Below are 14,788 nucleotides of genomic sequence, written 5' to 3'. Positions count from 1 at the left end.
GGGGCCCCGGGAGGGGCGGGGCCTGATGGGGTGGCAGGCGGGAGGGGCGTGACACTCGGAACGCCCTGTGGCCCGGAAGGGGCTGCGGCGAGGGGCGGGGACTAGTACGGGGGCGGGCCGGGCCTGACGGCCGTCAGGGGCGGGGCCTCCCGGGAGGCGTGGAGCCACGCCTTCCGGCATTGCTTCTGGGCGAGTGAAAGCGCTGGATCAGGCCTTCTTGCCTCCACGACCCAGCCGGGCGGTGAAATGGGCTCCAGTCAGGGGTGGTACTGCTGGGCCAGCGCATTCCAGTGCCCTTGGGCCCTGGGGAAGGCAGGGTGCTCCCAGTTCTGTTAAAAGATTAGTTCCCACCCTTCTACGAGGATCAGGGTCACCCAGAGCAGGATTCATAGTAGGTCCAAACAATCATGCCAGCCAAAGATGGTTATTGGGCATTGGCCAAAGGCTCGGTGACACAAATGCAGTTTCTCTTTGACTTTTTGAAATATTGAAAACAGTCCAGGAACCCACTTTATTACTTTACAGATCCCAAAAGGCCCACGGTCCCCAAAGAGGGGACAGACAGAATCATGAAACTCAGAGGGGCAAGGACTTGTTGAAGGGGTAGGGGTGGCTTCTTGGTGGGGTCTGGACTGCAGGAGCAATCAAAAGGCAGAGAGTTGAGACCCAGCATGATCAGTTCCTTACGTAAGCAGGAGACATGTCCCACCCAATCCAAGGAGACAAAATAATTAGGTTTGAGGAAAGGTCTCACGTTTAACATGGATTTTATGGAGTGGGCATGAATCAGCAAAGAAACGGGGGAATGAAAAACACTTCAATCTCTACACTTTCAGTATTACAGGATGAGTACCTTGAAGCGTGTGTGTGCGTGTGTGTGTGTGTGTGTGTGTGTTTGCGTTTGGGCGACCCAAATGTTGCAGTGAGATTCTGCCTCATTTATAAAATTGGGGATGTGGGCACATGTGTGTGGTGGCTTGCAAGGGCTGCTGTGCTCTGTTTTCCTCTGAGTAAATCATAGCCATTAATTGAGCCCTTGTTATGTGCTGGGGCTGTGCAGATATTATCTTTGTAATCTTCTCCAAACCCCTTCTGGTAGGTATTATACTCATTTTGTAGATGAAGAGCTGGAGACTCAGAAAGTTTAACTAACTTTCCCAGGAGTGGAATGAGGAAGGCATTTTATGACTTAAGCAGTTACTAGGTGGCAGTAGCAGAACTTGCCCTCTAGTCTGATTCACAATCAACTGCTCTTAAGCTCTGTTCTACTTGCCGCTGTTTGGGATGCTGACTGGCTCACAGTGGTCTACTGTAAACTCCAGATCTTGTCTGGTTTCCATAATGTCAGTGTTCTGTTTTTATTGTTTCATTACAAGCCACTGCAGCATAATGCAAGCCATGCCCTAAAATATTTATTCCTAGCTTCACTAACTCATTTGGTATGAAGAACAAGGTCACATATCAATGTGTGGGCTATGTTGTGGGCCCTTATGCCAAAGCAATAGGAAGTGTGTCTTTTTTTTTTTTTTAATGTAACAAGCATTGTGGATTAAAAAAAAATTTTTTTTTCGTCTGATTATCTTTGTAACATCCATGGCTTGGAATGTGAAAGGTCATCTCATTGCACAGTTGGTACAGGCACCTGAAAATGCAGGTGGTCATTTCTTTCAGGTGTCTCAGGGGGGCCTTCTCATCTCTTTGAGCAGATATATTTTTCTCTCTCACAACAAGAAATTTCCAATTTGATATTTATAGTCAACAGAGAAGTGGAGAGTGGATGGGAAAGATGGGAAAGAGAAATGAAGAATTTACAACTTCTCTAGATCTTAGAACTTTTCCTATTTAAACTAACGGACTTTATGTGTCTGGTTAGATTTCTGTACCAGACTTTCGGGAGACATGTGTGCACTTGGTATGAATTATTTGATGCTTATCTGCTTATATAGCTCATGTTCATACCTGACACAATAAAGAATGGATGATGGGCTTTGGGGTGGATAGAAGATAAATCCCCAAGGTCTTATGTGTATTGCCATGTTATGTGTCTCTCTGTTTATAAAGGATTCTGGCTTTTGATTGTCATGGTAGTTAGGTGGGATCCTGGTTCAGCCATCATAAAAGGATATTTAAGCTCTCATCCAGATAGAAGCCTGGCAGTAGTTCAGCTTCACGGTTAAACTAGCTGTTTAATGACCTCATCAAGTGTGCATGTTCCTCTCATCTTTCTGCTCTGCCATCTTCAGATTGTTCCCCATGGTCTCAAGGTAGCTGTCAGAGTTCCAGCAGTCTTAGACCAGACAATGTCCAGCACTAGAGCCTATCTCTCTTTTTTTTTTTTTTTTTTTTGCAGTACGCGGGCCTGTCACTGTTGTGGCCTCTCCCGTTGCGGAGCACAGGCTCTGGACGCGCAGCCTCAGCGGCCATGGCTCACGGGCCCAGCCGCTCCGCGGCATGGGGGATCTTCCCGGACCGGGGCACGAACCCGTGTCCCCTGCATTGGCAGGCAGACTCTCAACCACTGTGCCACCAGGGAAGCCCTGTCAAGGGCTATTGCTAAGACAAATCAAGATTTACTTTGAGGTGGCCACAGGGTCACCTTACCATGAGTCATGTGGGGTAGGGGTAGGGGCTACCTGAACAAATTGGGATTCTGATAGCAAGGAGGGACACATGGAATGGATTTGGGGCAGGCTACCTAGAGTACCTGCTACAATGGGTGTGTTAGGAGGAGAGACAAGACAGGGTGAATTGGAGAGGATTCGTGAGGTGCTTCTCCTGCATAGGAGAGGGGAAATGTGCACTTATCCACACAGTCACCTGGAAGACTTTTATTATCTAGGTCTGTGGTTCTCAGAATTTAAAGCATGTTTATCAAGTCTGACTGCACATTGGAATCATCAGGGGGGGCTTAAAAAATATTGATGCCTGGGACCCATAGATTCTGATCAATTGGGATGAAGTCTGGGGTTTCTAGCATGTAGCCAGTATTGAGAACCACTGGTGTAGATCAACGATTCCCAAAGTATTGCCTAAGGAACACTAGCCCTGACTGAAGTGCTTCAATACCAGAAGCCATGGTCATAGGGGTTTGGGAATCATTACACACTTTATTGCTCACATTCATCTCATCCCAGAAGACTCATAGTGCACATTTAGCATATTAAAAGCTCTAACAATTCCCATGCTAAAGCACTTGTGTATCCAGTGTTTCCCACGTTTGATCTAGAAACATTTGGGGGAGGATGACACCTGTCATGAGTTGAATCGTGGCCCCTAAAGAGATAGGTTGAAGTCCCAGACCCCATACTGGGAAGAAGGCCATGTGGCAACAGAGGCAGAGGTCAGAATGATGCATCTACAAGCCAAGGAACGCCAAGGATTGCTGGCATACTCTAGAAGCTAAAAGAGAGCCTTCCAAAGGAACACGGCCCTGTTGCCACCTTGATTTTGGACTTCTCTCCTCCAGAACTGTGGAGCAATACATTTCTGTTGTTTTAAGCTAGCCCGTTTGTGGTACTTTGTTCTGGCAGCCCTAGCAAACTAATATGACACCCATTAGCATCTCCTGGACACAGTTTAGGAAACCCTGAACTAGAATCATTCAAAGGCAACTCCTGACTGACCAAGAAGATGAAATAATCAGTCTGTAGAGGGGATTTCCCACCCCCCCTCCCTGAACTCCAGACAATATTTGTTATATTTCTAGTTGAAAATATATTTGAACAAACAGTCTATGATAGTGGTGGCAACTGTATGGAGGTATGTATGTATTTTTCCTTTTTTTTTTTTTTGCTTGCCAGGTTTGGTAACTCTTCTATGGACACAGAAAAATATTGACCAGGAGAGATTACAGAATCACTGGTAAGTGTAGGCCTGAGATGCTGGCCCTCCCCTACTCTACAGATGATTGTGCCTGGACCAACAGCTTAAATTTGGGGCACAGCTGATACAGGTTGAGGGGCCCAGGCCTCTGACAGCAACTCAGGCTGCTCACTGCTGCTTCCAGGCTCCTGTCTTTTACATTTAATGCCCAGGAAACTGAGTATCTTCATCAGTAGCAAATCGATGATCTCTCCTTCCTCCGACAGCTGCAGAGGGAGAAAGAACCATGCAACTTACGTAGGGCCATTCTCTTTGAGGGCTTTTCTTTCTAAGGGGAAACCATGGTTTTATCGTCCAATTTGGTCCCTGCCAAAGTCACTTCACTGTTTAGTATTGCTTTTGTGTTGGAATTGACCTCCTCTGGGAATCCCAAGGGTGTTCACTCCTGCCTTTATCCCCACAGGGTTCCTTCTTTATCCCCAGGGGGTTCCTTCTTCCCCTCCATTGAGAATGACAAGATGCCCTCCACCACCCCCCCAATCCCCACAAAGGCTATTAGGAATTTGTGTACAAAGACGCTCATTGCTGCTGGGAATGTGAAATGGAAAACAGTTTGGTGGTTTCTCAAAATTTAAACCAAAGTAACCATATGAACATCCTGAAATAAATTTCTGGGCCCAAGATGGAGCTGCTCCTATGCAGGGTGCCATGTCAGCAAACTGAAACTTGGATAACTTTTGTGTCTCTGTAAAGGCTCCCCTTGACCAGAAAGGCAGTATATCCAGTCACTAATCCCCAAACACCAGGCAAATTCCAGGCTCTATACTTATTTCCTCTTCCTTCTCATCCCAAACAAGGTTGACTCTGTGGCGCTGGCCAATCAGATACTTTCTATTTTCCGCTTCCTTGTTCATTATTCTTTACCCTACAAAAGCTTCCTGCCTTCCACTCCATTTTGCAGATCTCTGAATGGAGACAGTCCACTTCATGAAAAGTTAAAGTTTGTTTGTCATCACCTAAATTGTTTTCTTTAGTCATTTTTCCAGTGGGTTCTCAATCTTGGCTGTGTATGCAAACCACACGGGAGATTTCAAGATACCAGTGCATGGATCCTTCTCCTAGGAATTCTGTTTTTATTGGTCTCAGGTGCAGTGGCAGGCATTGCCAAAAGCCCCCAGGTGTTTCTAATGTACAGTCAGGGCTGGGAATCACTGATGTAATGAACAGAGTCCCACGAATCAGGAGACGTGATTCTAGTCTGCCCTTCATTTGCCATGATCTTGGGGAATTAATTTCCTCCTTCTGGGCCTCAGTTTCCCATCCCATGTGCAAAGGTCCCCTGGCCGTCAGAGCAGAGGTTCTGAAAATGCAGTCCCCAGACTGGTAGCATCACATCATCTGGAAACTTGTTAGAATTGCAGATTCTCAAGCTCCACCCCAGATCTCCCCAGTCAGAAACTCTGGGGGTGGGACCTGGGAATTTGTGTTTTGATGAGCCATCCGAGGGATTATGACTGGCGGTTTTTTGGTTTGTTTTAAACATTATATCTATCTGTCTGTCTATCTATCTATCTATCTATAAGTATAGTTGATTTACAATGCTAGTTTCAGGTGTACAGCATAGTGATTCAGTACCTTTATAGGTTTTACTCCATTAAAAGTTATTCCAGAGACTTACCTGGTGGTCCAGTGGTTAAGAATCCACCTGCCAATGCAGAGGATGTGGGTTTGCCCCCTGGTCAGGGAACTAAGATCCCACATGCCGCGGGGCAACTAAGCCCACACTCCGCAACTACTGAGCCTGTGTGCCACAACGAAAAAGATCCCGCATGCCACAACGAAGATCCCGTGTGCCACAACTAAGACCCGGTGCAGCCTAATTAATTAATTAAAAGTTATTACAGAATAAGGGCTATAAGTCACTTGGGAATTATATTTTATATATATATATATATATATATCTCCTTGTTGCGTGCCTATTTTATTTTTTATTTTTTTGGCCATGCTGCACAGCATGTAGCATCTTAGTTCCCCGACCGGGGATCGAGCACATGCCCCCTGCAGTGGAAGCACAGAGTCTTAACCACTGGACCACCAGGGAAGTCCCAATTTTATACATAGTACTTCGTATATGATGCATTTTAAAGTTTGAGGACCATGGTGTTAGAGCAGCCACATAGAGCATCAGGGGCTTAGGCAGGCAGCAGCTGCAACTGTCACAATCCCTCTTGGGCTGGCAGTTCACAAGACCAGTTCCTGGAGATCTGCTCACGGGTGCCATGGAAAGAGCACATGCCAGAGGGACCTGGGTTCAAATCTTGCCTGCCTTGTGGGAAAGCTGATAATGTCTTCAGGCCTCAGTTTCCTCATCTGCAATAGTGTTAACACCAGTGCCTCAGGATCATTGTGAAGAGGAAATAGAAGTGTGTGTGTGTGTGTGTGTGTGTGTGTGTGTGCACATGTAGTAATAATAGCTGTTATTACTTAGAGCAGTAATGATGGGCCTGTTTTAAAACATGCCCTGTCCCTGGTGGGTCTGCGTCCTGCTTTGATACATAGAAGCAGAGAGAGAGTATCAGTTGTTCAGAGTGGCAGGAAAACACCTATTAGGTGGAAATAAGCTATTCCTGCCTGTCCTTAATCCCAAGGGACCCCTGCCAGGTGTCCTCCTTTGGGGCTTGCTCCCTGTGTTCCTTGGTGCTGTAATAGCGCCATGGAGGAGATGGAGGTTCACATGGGTTCACTAACTCACCTGGGACTACACAGCTAACAGGAGCAGTGCCAGGGTTTCAAACCTAGGGCTGTCTGACTCTAGAGCGTGCTGGGAGACACAGTGTGTGCGGGCCCTGAGTGTCCCTGCACATTCGTGCTGAGTATTCCAGGAATGCAAGGCTCTGTCAGGGCTTTGCCCAGGCATCATCTCAGGGCTGAGTTTGCAGTGAGCAACCTCAAGGGATGAGGTGACACCCTCCTTCAGACAAAGAGCAGGCTTGCTTCTGCCACTGTAGAAACAGTGAATGCTCCAAGCTCAGAGTTCCTCCTTGGTACTGTAACTCACTGCATGGGCAAGCATCTGTCGTGGCCCTTCCCAGGGAACTGACTTCAAACACCATGAAGCTCTGCTACTGCTTTTGCTGTGAGTAATGAAATCCTTTGTCTCTGACCTAGGAGTCTTGTGTCTTCTGCCAGCATCCATGAAACAGGCTAGTGTGTTAGCTTATGAGTAGGGTAAGACCTCAGACCCTGCATAATTCTTGGTTAAGGTTAAGAGCCTTCACCACTTCCTACTTGCCTGGTGGCGGACGCTTTACGTCGTACTAAGTTTCCCATCCCTGTATTGGCTCTAGCAGAGGCCACCAGGCTTGGTGCACCAGGCTGAGAATGCTGGAAGCAGGAATTCCCTTCGAGCTCTGAGATTGCACAGTTTCCAGGGGCCTGAAAATATGACCTGAATGCCTCTGAATCCCCCAGCCCCTCCCCACAATGATACAATGAGCTTGGCTCGGCCCTGTTTTGAAAGCTGCACCCTCCAATCAGACCTGGACTTGAGCAAATGTCTTTCCTCTGCTGCATGTGAATCCAGTGAGCCTTACCTCGACGCACTTTGGCGATCAGTCCCCAAGGGGACCACGTAACCTCCTCCCCGGTACACAGTGAGTTAGCCCCAGATGGGATACCCTCGGCACTGGCTCTGGCTCTGGTACTGCCAAACCTGGGAAAAGTCATTGCTGTTATTGAGGACGGAGGCATTCCAGCCTTCCCCATAGTCTGACAGGTCTTCAACGTCCAGGGAATATGGCACACGGCATCCATCAAGGGAAGCCTGCAGGGCTTCCCTGGTGGGCAGTGGTTGAGAGTCCGCCTGCCGACGCAGGGGACATGGGTTCGTGCCCCAGTCCGGGAAGATCCCACATGCCATGGAAAGGCTGGGCCCGTGAGCCACGGCCGCTGAGCCTGCGCGTCCGGAGCCTGTGCTCTGCAACGGGAGAGGCCACAGCAGTGAGAGGCCCGCGTACCGCAAAAAAAAAAAAAAAAAAAAAAAAAAAGAGAAGCCTGCAGCTGCAGGGCAAGAGCGCAAGAGCTTTCCTGGACCCTCACTTGGCAAATCTGGGCAGTGCCCACCAGCTTGGAGTTCCCATCAGTGACAAAGCCTGGAGATGAGAAACAAGTGGATAAATCTAGCCATCAACACCATCGCAACACATCCCAAGCTTTCTGGCCTGGGTGCGAGCGCGAATTTCAGCGTGCCCGTTGTAGAATTAGCCAAGAGAAGTTCATGGCCAACCACACACTACATTCAGCCATTCACCACCATCTCCCCGCCTTGGACCTGGTCTACTTCTTGCATAACTTCTCTTGGGGAATGGCAACTCCTACCCAGTCATCAACTTGGAGACCATTTATGTCCTTTCCCTCGATGCCCACATCCTAAGGGTCAACGAGGCCCACCAATAGTACCTTTTCAATGTTGTCTGCACCCACCCCGTCCCTCCATCACCTCTGCCCCCATCCCTACATCAGTCGCATCATTTTTGCCCAGCATCCTAACTTACCTACCCTCAACTCCAACTTCCAATGCAGCTTCTACCACAGATTTGATTATGTTACTGCCTCACCGAGAAGCTGTCAATGGCTCCTCACTCCCTTAAGCATAAACTCTGAGCTTCCAGAGCCTTCATGATCTGGCCCCTGTTCCTCTCTCCTGCTCTGCTTTTTGTGGGTCCTCAACTCCTACTGTACACTGAAGTCGCACTCCACGCTCTGTAGTTCCAGGAAGTATAGTGCCTTGGTGTTTCAGGCTTGCCTTTTCTCATGTTGTCCCTTCTGCCTGGCACACCATTTCTACCTGGCCAATTCCTGCTCAGTTATCTAAGAAGGAGGTTCTCCACTCTGCATCCAGGGAGGGCTAGGGACCCTCAGAGGGTCTCTCCTTCAAAGCATATGGCTCTGTGGTTATTGGTTCTCTGTAAGGCTGAAGTTGACAGTGACCCACAGTTGTTCCCGGGAGGGAACTGACCCACGTCCTGGGGTGGGTGAACGGTACCTGGGTGATGACTGTCCAGGTTGCTCACGAGGGTGGTGTTGGCCCACGTGAACAAGTCCTGAAAGTCCAGCACGGCTGAAAAGCCTCGGGTGAAGCTGTGCCCAAGGTGTCTGTTGAAGCAGTAGGCGCTGGGGTCCCCCTGCCCATAGGCCACCAGCAGTGGCATCCACAGGGAGCTCAGGTACGCTGGGAAGGGAGGCACAGCCCCTGGTCAGGCAGAGGCCCCAGCTCCTACCAAGTCCAGGGCAGGAACTGGAAAGGCACATGGCTCAGAACAGTTGAGGTCTTGTAGACCAGCCACTCACCCCTCTGGTGACAAAGGAATCAGTCCTTATAAGGACAGCAGAAAGTAGTAAAGTTCACAGGCCATGAGCCTCCTGCCTGGGTTCAAATCCCAGCTCTGCCACTTCCTATCCATGTGCCCTTCACAAGTGACTTAACCCCTCTGTGCCTCACTCTCCTCGTCTGTGAAATGGGGATAATTCTGTCACACAGGGTTGTGATGAGGGAGTCAACAAATTAATATTTATAAAGCACTTAAAATAGTGCCTGAACGGACTTCGTGCTGTATGAATGTTTCTTAAATAGATTTTTTTTTTAAATGGGGCTCTGGGGAGTTCCCAGGCGGTCCAGTGGTTAGGTCTTGGAGCGTCCACTGCAGGAGGCAGGGGTTCAATCCCTGGTCTGAGAACTAAGGTCCCACATGCTGCGTGGTGTGGCCAAAAAAAAAAAAAAAAAAAAATGAGGCTCTGCCATGTTGCAGTGCTGAGGATAGAGCAATAAAGATGACAGACGTGTTCCCTGCCCTCATGGAGCACACCTGTAGACAGGTGAGTGTGACCTAAGGGCCCATTAGGTACAAAGATTTAGTTTAGGAGGCCCGACATCAGAATCATGTTGGGGGACGCAGAACGTTACTGAACCAGAATCTCTGGGCCCAGGGCCTGGGAATCTGCATTCTGGCACCCCCGCTCCAAGATGACTTGTTGGGGTTCTGCCCACATCTGTCTTGTTTTTCATTCTGTACATGCAGCTCCTACACAAGCTCCGCCACTCTGTGGTTTGGCCACGTGGGCTCCCCGTGGGAGGGCAGGCCAGGGCTGCGGCAGGGTCAGCGCCCTCCTCGGAAGCAGCCCTCACCAGTGACCTGGTGGGTGGCAACTAGGGGGTACGTACTACGCTCGCCCCTCCTGAGGTCTCAGCAGGACTGAGCCCCAGTTGCCCACATGGAACCCACTCACCAACCGCCTTCCATCGGCTTTCGTCTCTTTCCTGCACTTTTTCCTACCAGTGCTTCTCAGGATCGCCTCCCAAACCAACTGCTTATGCCCAGATCTGCCTGTGGGGGAACCCAGACTAAGACACACAGTGAGGTTTGAAAGCGTCTGGTCAGCCGGCCAGAGGAGCCTCTCTGACGACACAGCCTTTGGGCTGAGAATTGAAGAATAAAAGGAATTAACCAGAGGAAAAGGCAGGGAGGAGGGTGCGCACATTCCAGGCAGACTAGATGCCAGAGGGCCTGGGTCAGGAGCTGCAGGACGCAGTGTCACTGGAGCTGAGGGCACAAGGGGCCGAGAGAGGTGACCTGGGTGGGTGGAGCACAGCAGGGAGTTTGGACGTTATCCAGGGACCTGGAAGAGCCACGGAAGGATTTTAAGTTTAGGGGAGAAGCTGGGGAGAGTAGATATCTGGGGCGATGGGCCCAGAAGCAGTGTGGGCCTGTCAGAGATTGTACCACATCTGCTCAAATCTATGTTGAGAACCAGCGAGTGGGAAGGTTGCTCGTAAGTAATCTTGGCTGCCTACCCAAGATTTCTCTGATTAAGGCAAGTGCTTTCTGTTCCTTGAGGTGGGTGGTTTTCCTCTTCTCAACGTCAGAGGCCAGAGGCTTCTGGGAGATGTCCCTTCTGCTGTTTCTTTGTGCTTGGAACAAGGCAGAGGGGTCTGTGAAAGCAAGGGCACAAGGACAGTCCCCCAAATGGGCAGTGGAACCAGCTTGTACGTTTGCAACCAAGAGACTCCCCTCACCAGGTACAACGGGATCCACTGTTCCTCCTCCTTGGGAGCCATTTCCCAATGCTACCCTCCATGCCTCTGCCCATGCTATCCCAGTGCTCAGAATTCCGTCCCTTCTTCTCCAGCTGGAGAATTCTCCTCATACTGAAAGCACAGATGCCTTCCTCACCTGAAGTCTTACTGATTCCTGGATGCTGTCTTTCTGTGTTCCTGAACTCTAAGATGGATCCCAGTGCTTCCAAAACTTGGAAGGATGGAAGGATGAAGGTTACTAATATCTCAAAGTCCTGTTATATGTAATTCCAAGTATCTTCTTTTTCAAACCACCTTATTGACCTATAATTTTCATAATTTCACCTGTTGGAAGCCTGCAATTCAGTGATTTTAGTAAATTTGTAGTGTTGTGCCACCATCACCACAACCTAGTTTTAGAACATTTCTGTCACCCCCAAAGGTTTCCTCATGTCCCTGAAATTGGTCTCTACTCGCACTCTATCCCCACCCTTAGCTCCATTAATTTTCTTTCTGTCTTCATAGATTCTTTTCTCTGGACTTTTCATATAAATGGAATCATATGTACATAGTTTCTTGTATCTGGCATCTTTCACTTAGCACGATGGTTTGGTGTTTGTCCATGTTGTGTATATTAGTAGTTCGTTTCTTTTTCTTTCCCTTTCTTTTTTTTTTTTTCTCCCGCACCACGTGGCTTGCAGGACCTTAGTTCCCTGACCAGGGGTCAGACCTGGGCCCCCTGCAGTGGAAGCACAGAGTCCTAACCAATGGACCGCCAGGGAATTCCCTGTAGTTAGTTTCTTTTTATTGTTGAGTAATATTCCATTGTACTGACATACTACCTTTTGTTTATCCATTCACCTGTTGATGGACATTTGGATTACTCCTAGTTTGGTCTATTAAGAATAATGTTGCTATGAATGTGTTGTGTGGACATATATTTTCATTTCTCCTGGGTAGATTCCTAGGAGTGGCTAAATATCTTTTGACTGTTACAAATGAAGCTTCTGTGAACATTTGTGTACAAGTTCCTGTATGAAAATAATTCTTCATTTCTCTGGGATAAATGCCCAAGAGTGTAATTTCTGGGGTGTATGGTAAGCCCATTTTTAGTTTTGAAAGGAACTGCCAAACTTTTCCAGAATGGCTGTACCATTTTACATTCCCACCAGCAATGTATGAATGCTCCAGTTTCTCTGCGTCCTTGTCAGCATTTGGTGTTATCACTCTTTCTAGCCAGTCTGATAGGGGTATATTGACCCAGCTATCCTTTGGATCCATGCCCCTCTGTCCACCCCCACTGCTAATGCATGCCACCTCTAGTCTGGACCATTTCAGTAGTCTTCCTACTGGCCTCCGCACTTCTACTTTTGACCCAATTCCTCTGGTCTCCAAGAGCAGTCACAAAATCACAAGTCCAATAATGCTGCTCTCCTATTTCAAACACTCCAAAACCCCGGAATGGCCCCGGGCCCTACAGGGCCCTGTATGACCTGCTCCCCATCCACCTCTCTGCCCTCGTCTTGAAGCATTCCTTCCTTGCACACACAGCTCCCCATGCTCTGGCCACCCTGTCAGTAATTGCTATAAAATGACAAGCTCTTGTCCTACCTCAGGGCCTTTGCACATGCCCAGTGTTCAGACCCTCCCTCTCCCATCCTCTAGGAGCCACCCTCTTATTCTGCCCCCTCATTCTCTCTTACAAGTCGTTTTGTGCATTTACTTGTTTAATGTGTCTTCCCAGAGGGGTTTTCATTCCAAGAGCAGCAGCCTGTTCCCTCCAGTCAGTGCTGTGTTGCCAGGGCTGAGGCTGAGAGTGGGGATTAACTTCAAATGGGCAAGAGGGAACTTTTGGGGGTAAGTTCCAAAAAGCTGTTCTAAATCTGAATTGTGGTGATAGTTGCACGACTCTATAAATTTACTAAAATCAGTAATTATACACTTACAATGACTGGATTTTATGTAAATCATGTTCCAAAGCCATTGTACTGCCTGGCACACAGAAGGTACTCCCTGGATAATTGCCAAAGGAATTACTGAATGAATATTTGATTGGTCAGGAGGCTGTCATCTCTTTGGAGAAAAATTACTCTTTTGACTTGGGAAGATGGTTTTAATGGACTTTTTGGATCTACAAAGCCAAATCCCTATTGTAGGGTAGAAGAATACAGTCCCATGAGGAGGTCACCACACTGCATGATGATGTAGGGGTGTGGGCTTTCGTTTGTTCCCGTTTTACTTTCCCTGAAAGTCAAAATCTCTGTGTAGACTATTAGAGTGTTGAATCTGTTCTGCTTGCTTGTTTGTTTTTTGTAATTCTCTTATTGGAGACACCCTCAGGAGTTTTGGCTGGGAAGTGAGAAATCAGGTTGGGGGGAAGAGGGCTGGTCGTGGGCTCCTCTGACCAGACAGCATGGCTGTGTTCCACTAAAACTCTTTACAAAAACAGGCGCTGGGCTAGATTTGGCCCCCTGGCTGTTGTTTGCAGACCTTTGTCTTAGAACCCTAATTATAGCTCCCTCACACCCCTCACGCACACAAGCTTGTTGTTTTTTGGTTGTCTAATGACCTGAGCCCTGGGGAAGAAAGCTGCCTGCTTGGGATTACACAGAGGATGATGGCCCTTGAAGAACGTGGACCCCATGGTGCCTCTTCATGCTTAGGTGTCAGAGAGAAGGGCTCGGATAGGGGAGGAACAGGTTGCCCAAGAGACAGAGGAAGAGTCACTTGTCCCTGGATGGATTGGGGGTGCTTCAATAGTCAGGGTGAAGGCTGATGGGGAGCGAAGGTCTGAGGCGGGGACCACCCAGTGTCTGGGCTCCACGGGGCTTTCTCAGCCTTGTCAGGTTCCAGAGCCCTGCCTGCACCCGGGCACCATTACCTGGGCCAGAGACACGTCCCGGGAGGGGGGCCACAGACTCCTCCTCATCCTCCCCTGTCTTCAACACCAGCGCAAAGAAAGCAGCGAACCCCAGCACCTGGAAGGCACCCACTGTGAACCCCAAGCCTATGTTGGAAAGTCCCTGTCAATTCCTGGTCTGAGCTTGGGTAGAATGGGAGCCACACTTGTGTCCTGGGTGCAGGAGCCATGCTCTGGGGAAGCCATCCTCTGCAGAGAGGGGACGTGGTCATAAAGGGTCAGAGGCAGGGCTTGCGTGCCTGGCCACCAACCAGGCAGAGACCAGCAAATCCTTGAGCTCACGCTGCTTCCGGCATTCTCCAGCCCTCCCACCTGCTGGCCTTTCTCCTACCCCTCAGCCTGGTGACTCACTAGCGTAGCTGCTTACACCTGCCTCCTCCTTCCTTCCCTCCCTCCCTTTCTTTCCGTGTTAAGTAATTCCTTCCATTACATTGTCTGTGCACCTTCAGTGCACAATCACAGTAGGATTCTGTGGTTTGATTGGGGAACAAAAAGTTTCAGGACTCTGTTCTTAATATTCTCAGACTAGATTGAGGGAGGTGTCAGGAGCTGTTTAAGTCTCTGATGAATGCTGTTCAGGGAAGAATGAGGGTGGGGGATTCTGTGATGCCTCGTAGGTGGAAGGATTTTCTCTAAATATTCCCTCACTTCTGCAGCTCCCCCGACACAGTATTCCTACTGCCTGGCTCCTTCCAGGCGGGGCTCAGGGTCTCTTTGACTCTCACTGCTCTCTTGCGTAATTTTACATTTTCAGAAATAGGAGCGTATTTCCAGTTCATGCACACATTTAATGGCTTGGTGAGTTTTTTCCTGAAGGTAAAGTTTGTGTAAGTTGCTGGCTCATCTCACAATCAAAAGCATCCTAGACCTGAGGAAATATGATATCATTCCTATTTATACATGTGGCCTAAGGGCAAGATTTTTTGGTGACCTTATTCTCTTAACCTCAGGTTTTCTCATCTGTAAAATGGAGG

General features: G+C 48.7%; 1 protein-coding gene across 1 annotated transcript in view; it reads right to left on the bottom strand.

Annotated features, from left to right (window-relative positions):
- Window positions 1-3,926: 3,926 nt before the first annotated feature.
- Window positions 3,927-14,788, bottom strand: part of LOC309977101 (polycystin-1-like protein 2) — a gene marked incomplete at both ends in the record, with an annotated part of 81,582 nt that continues 70,720 nt past the window's right edge. Inside the window, 8 exon segments of the mRNA XM_082863024.1 lie at window positions 3,927-4,088; window positions 7,111-7,114; window positions 7,416-7,480; window positions 7,484-7,645; window positions 7,876-7,973; window positions 8,867-9,052; window positions 10,673-10,810; window positions 13,776-13,872. Of these exon segments, the coding sequence (XP_082719150.1) occupies window positions 3,927-4,088; window positions 7,111-7,114; window positions 7,416-7,480; window positions 7,484-7,645; window positions 7,876-7,973; window positions 8,867-9,052; window positions 10,673-10,810; window positions 13,776-13,872 (912 nt within the window).

The sequence above is a fragment of the Leucopleurus acutus genome (genome assembly GCF_964270905.1).
Source record: "Leucopleurus acutus genome assembly, chromosome: 20".
NCBI classification, from domain to species: Eukaryota; Metazoa; Chordata; class Mammalia; order Artiodactyla; family Delphinidae; genus Leucopleurus; species Leucopleurus acutus.
Note: the sequence above shows the minus strand (reverse complement) of the source record. Positions and strands in the feature narration are given on the sequence as shown.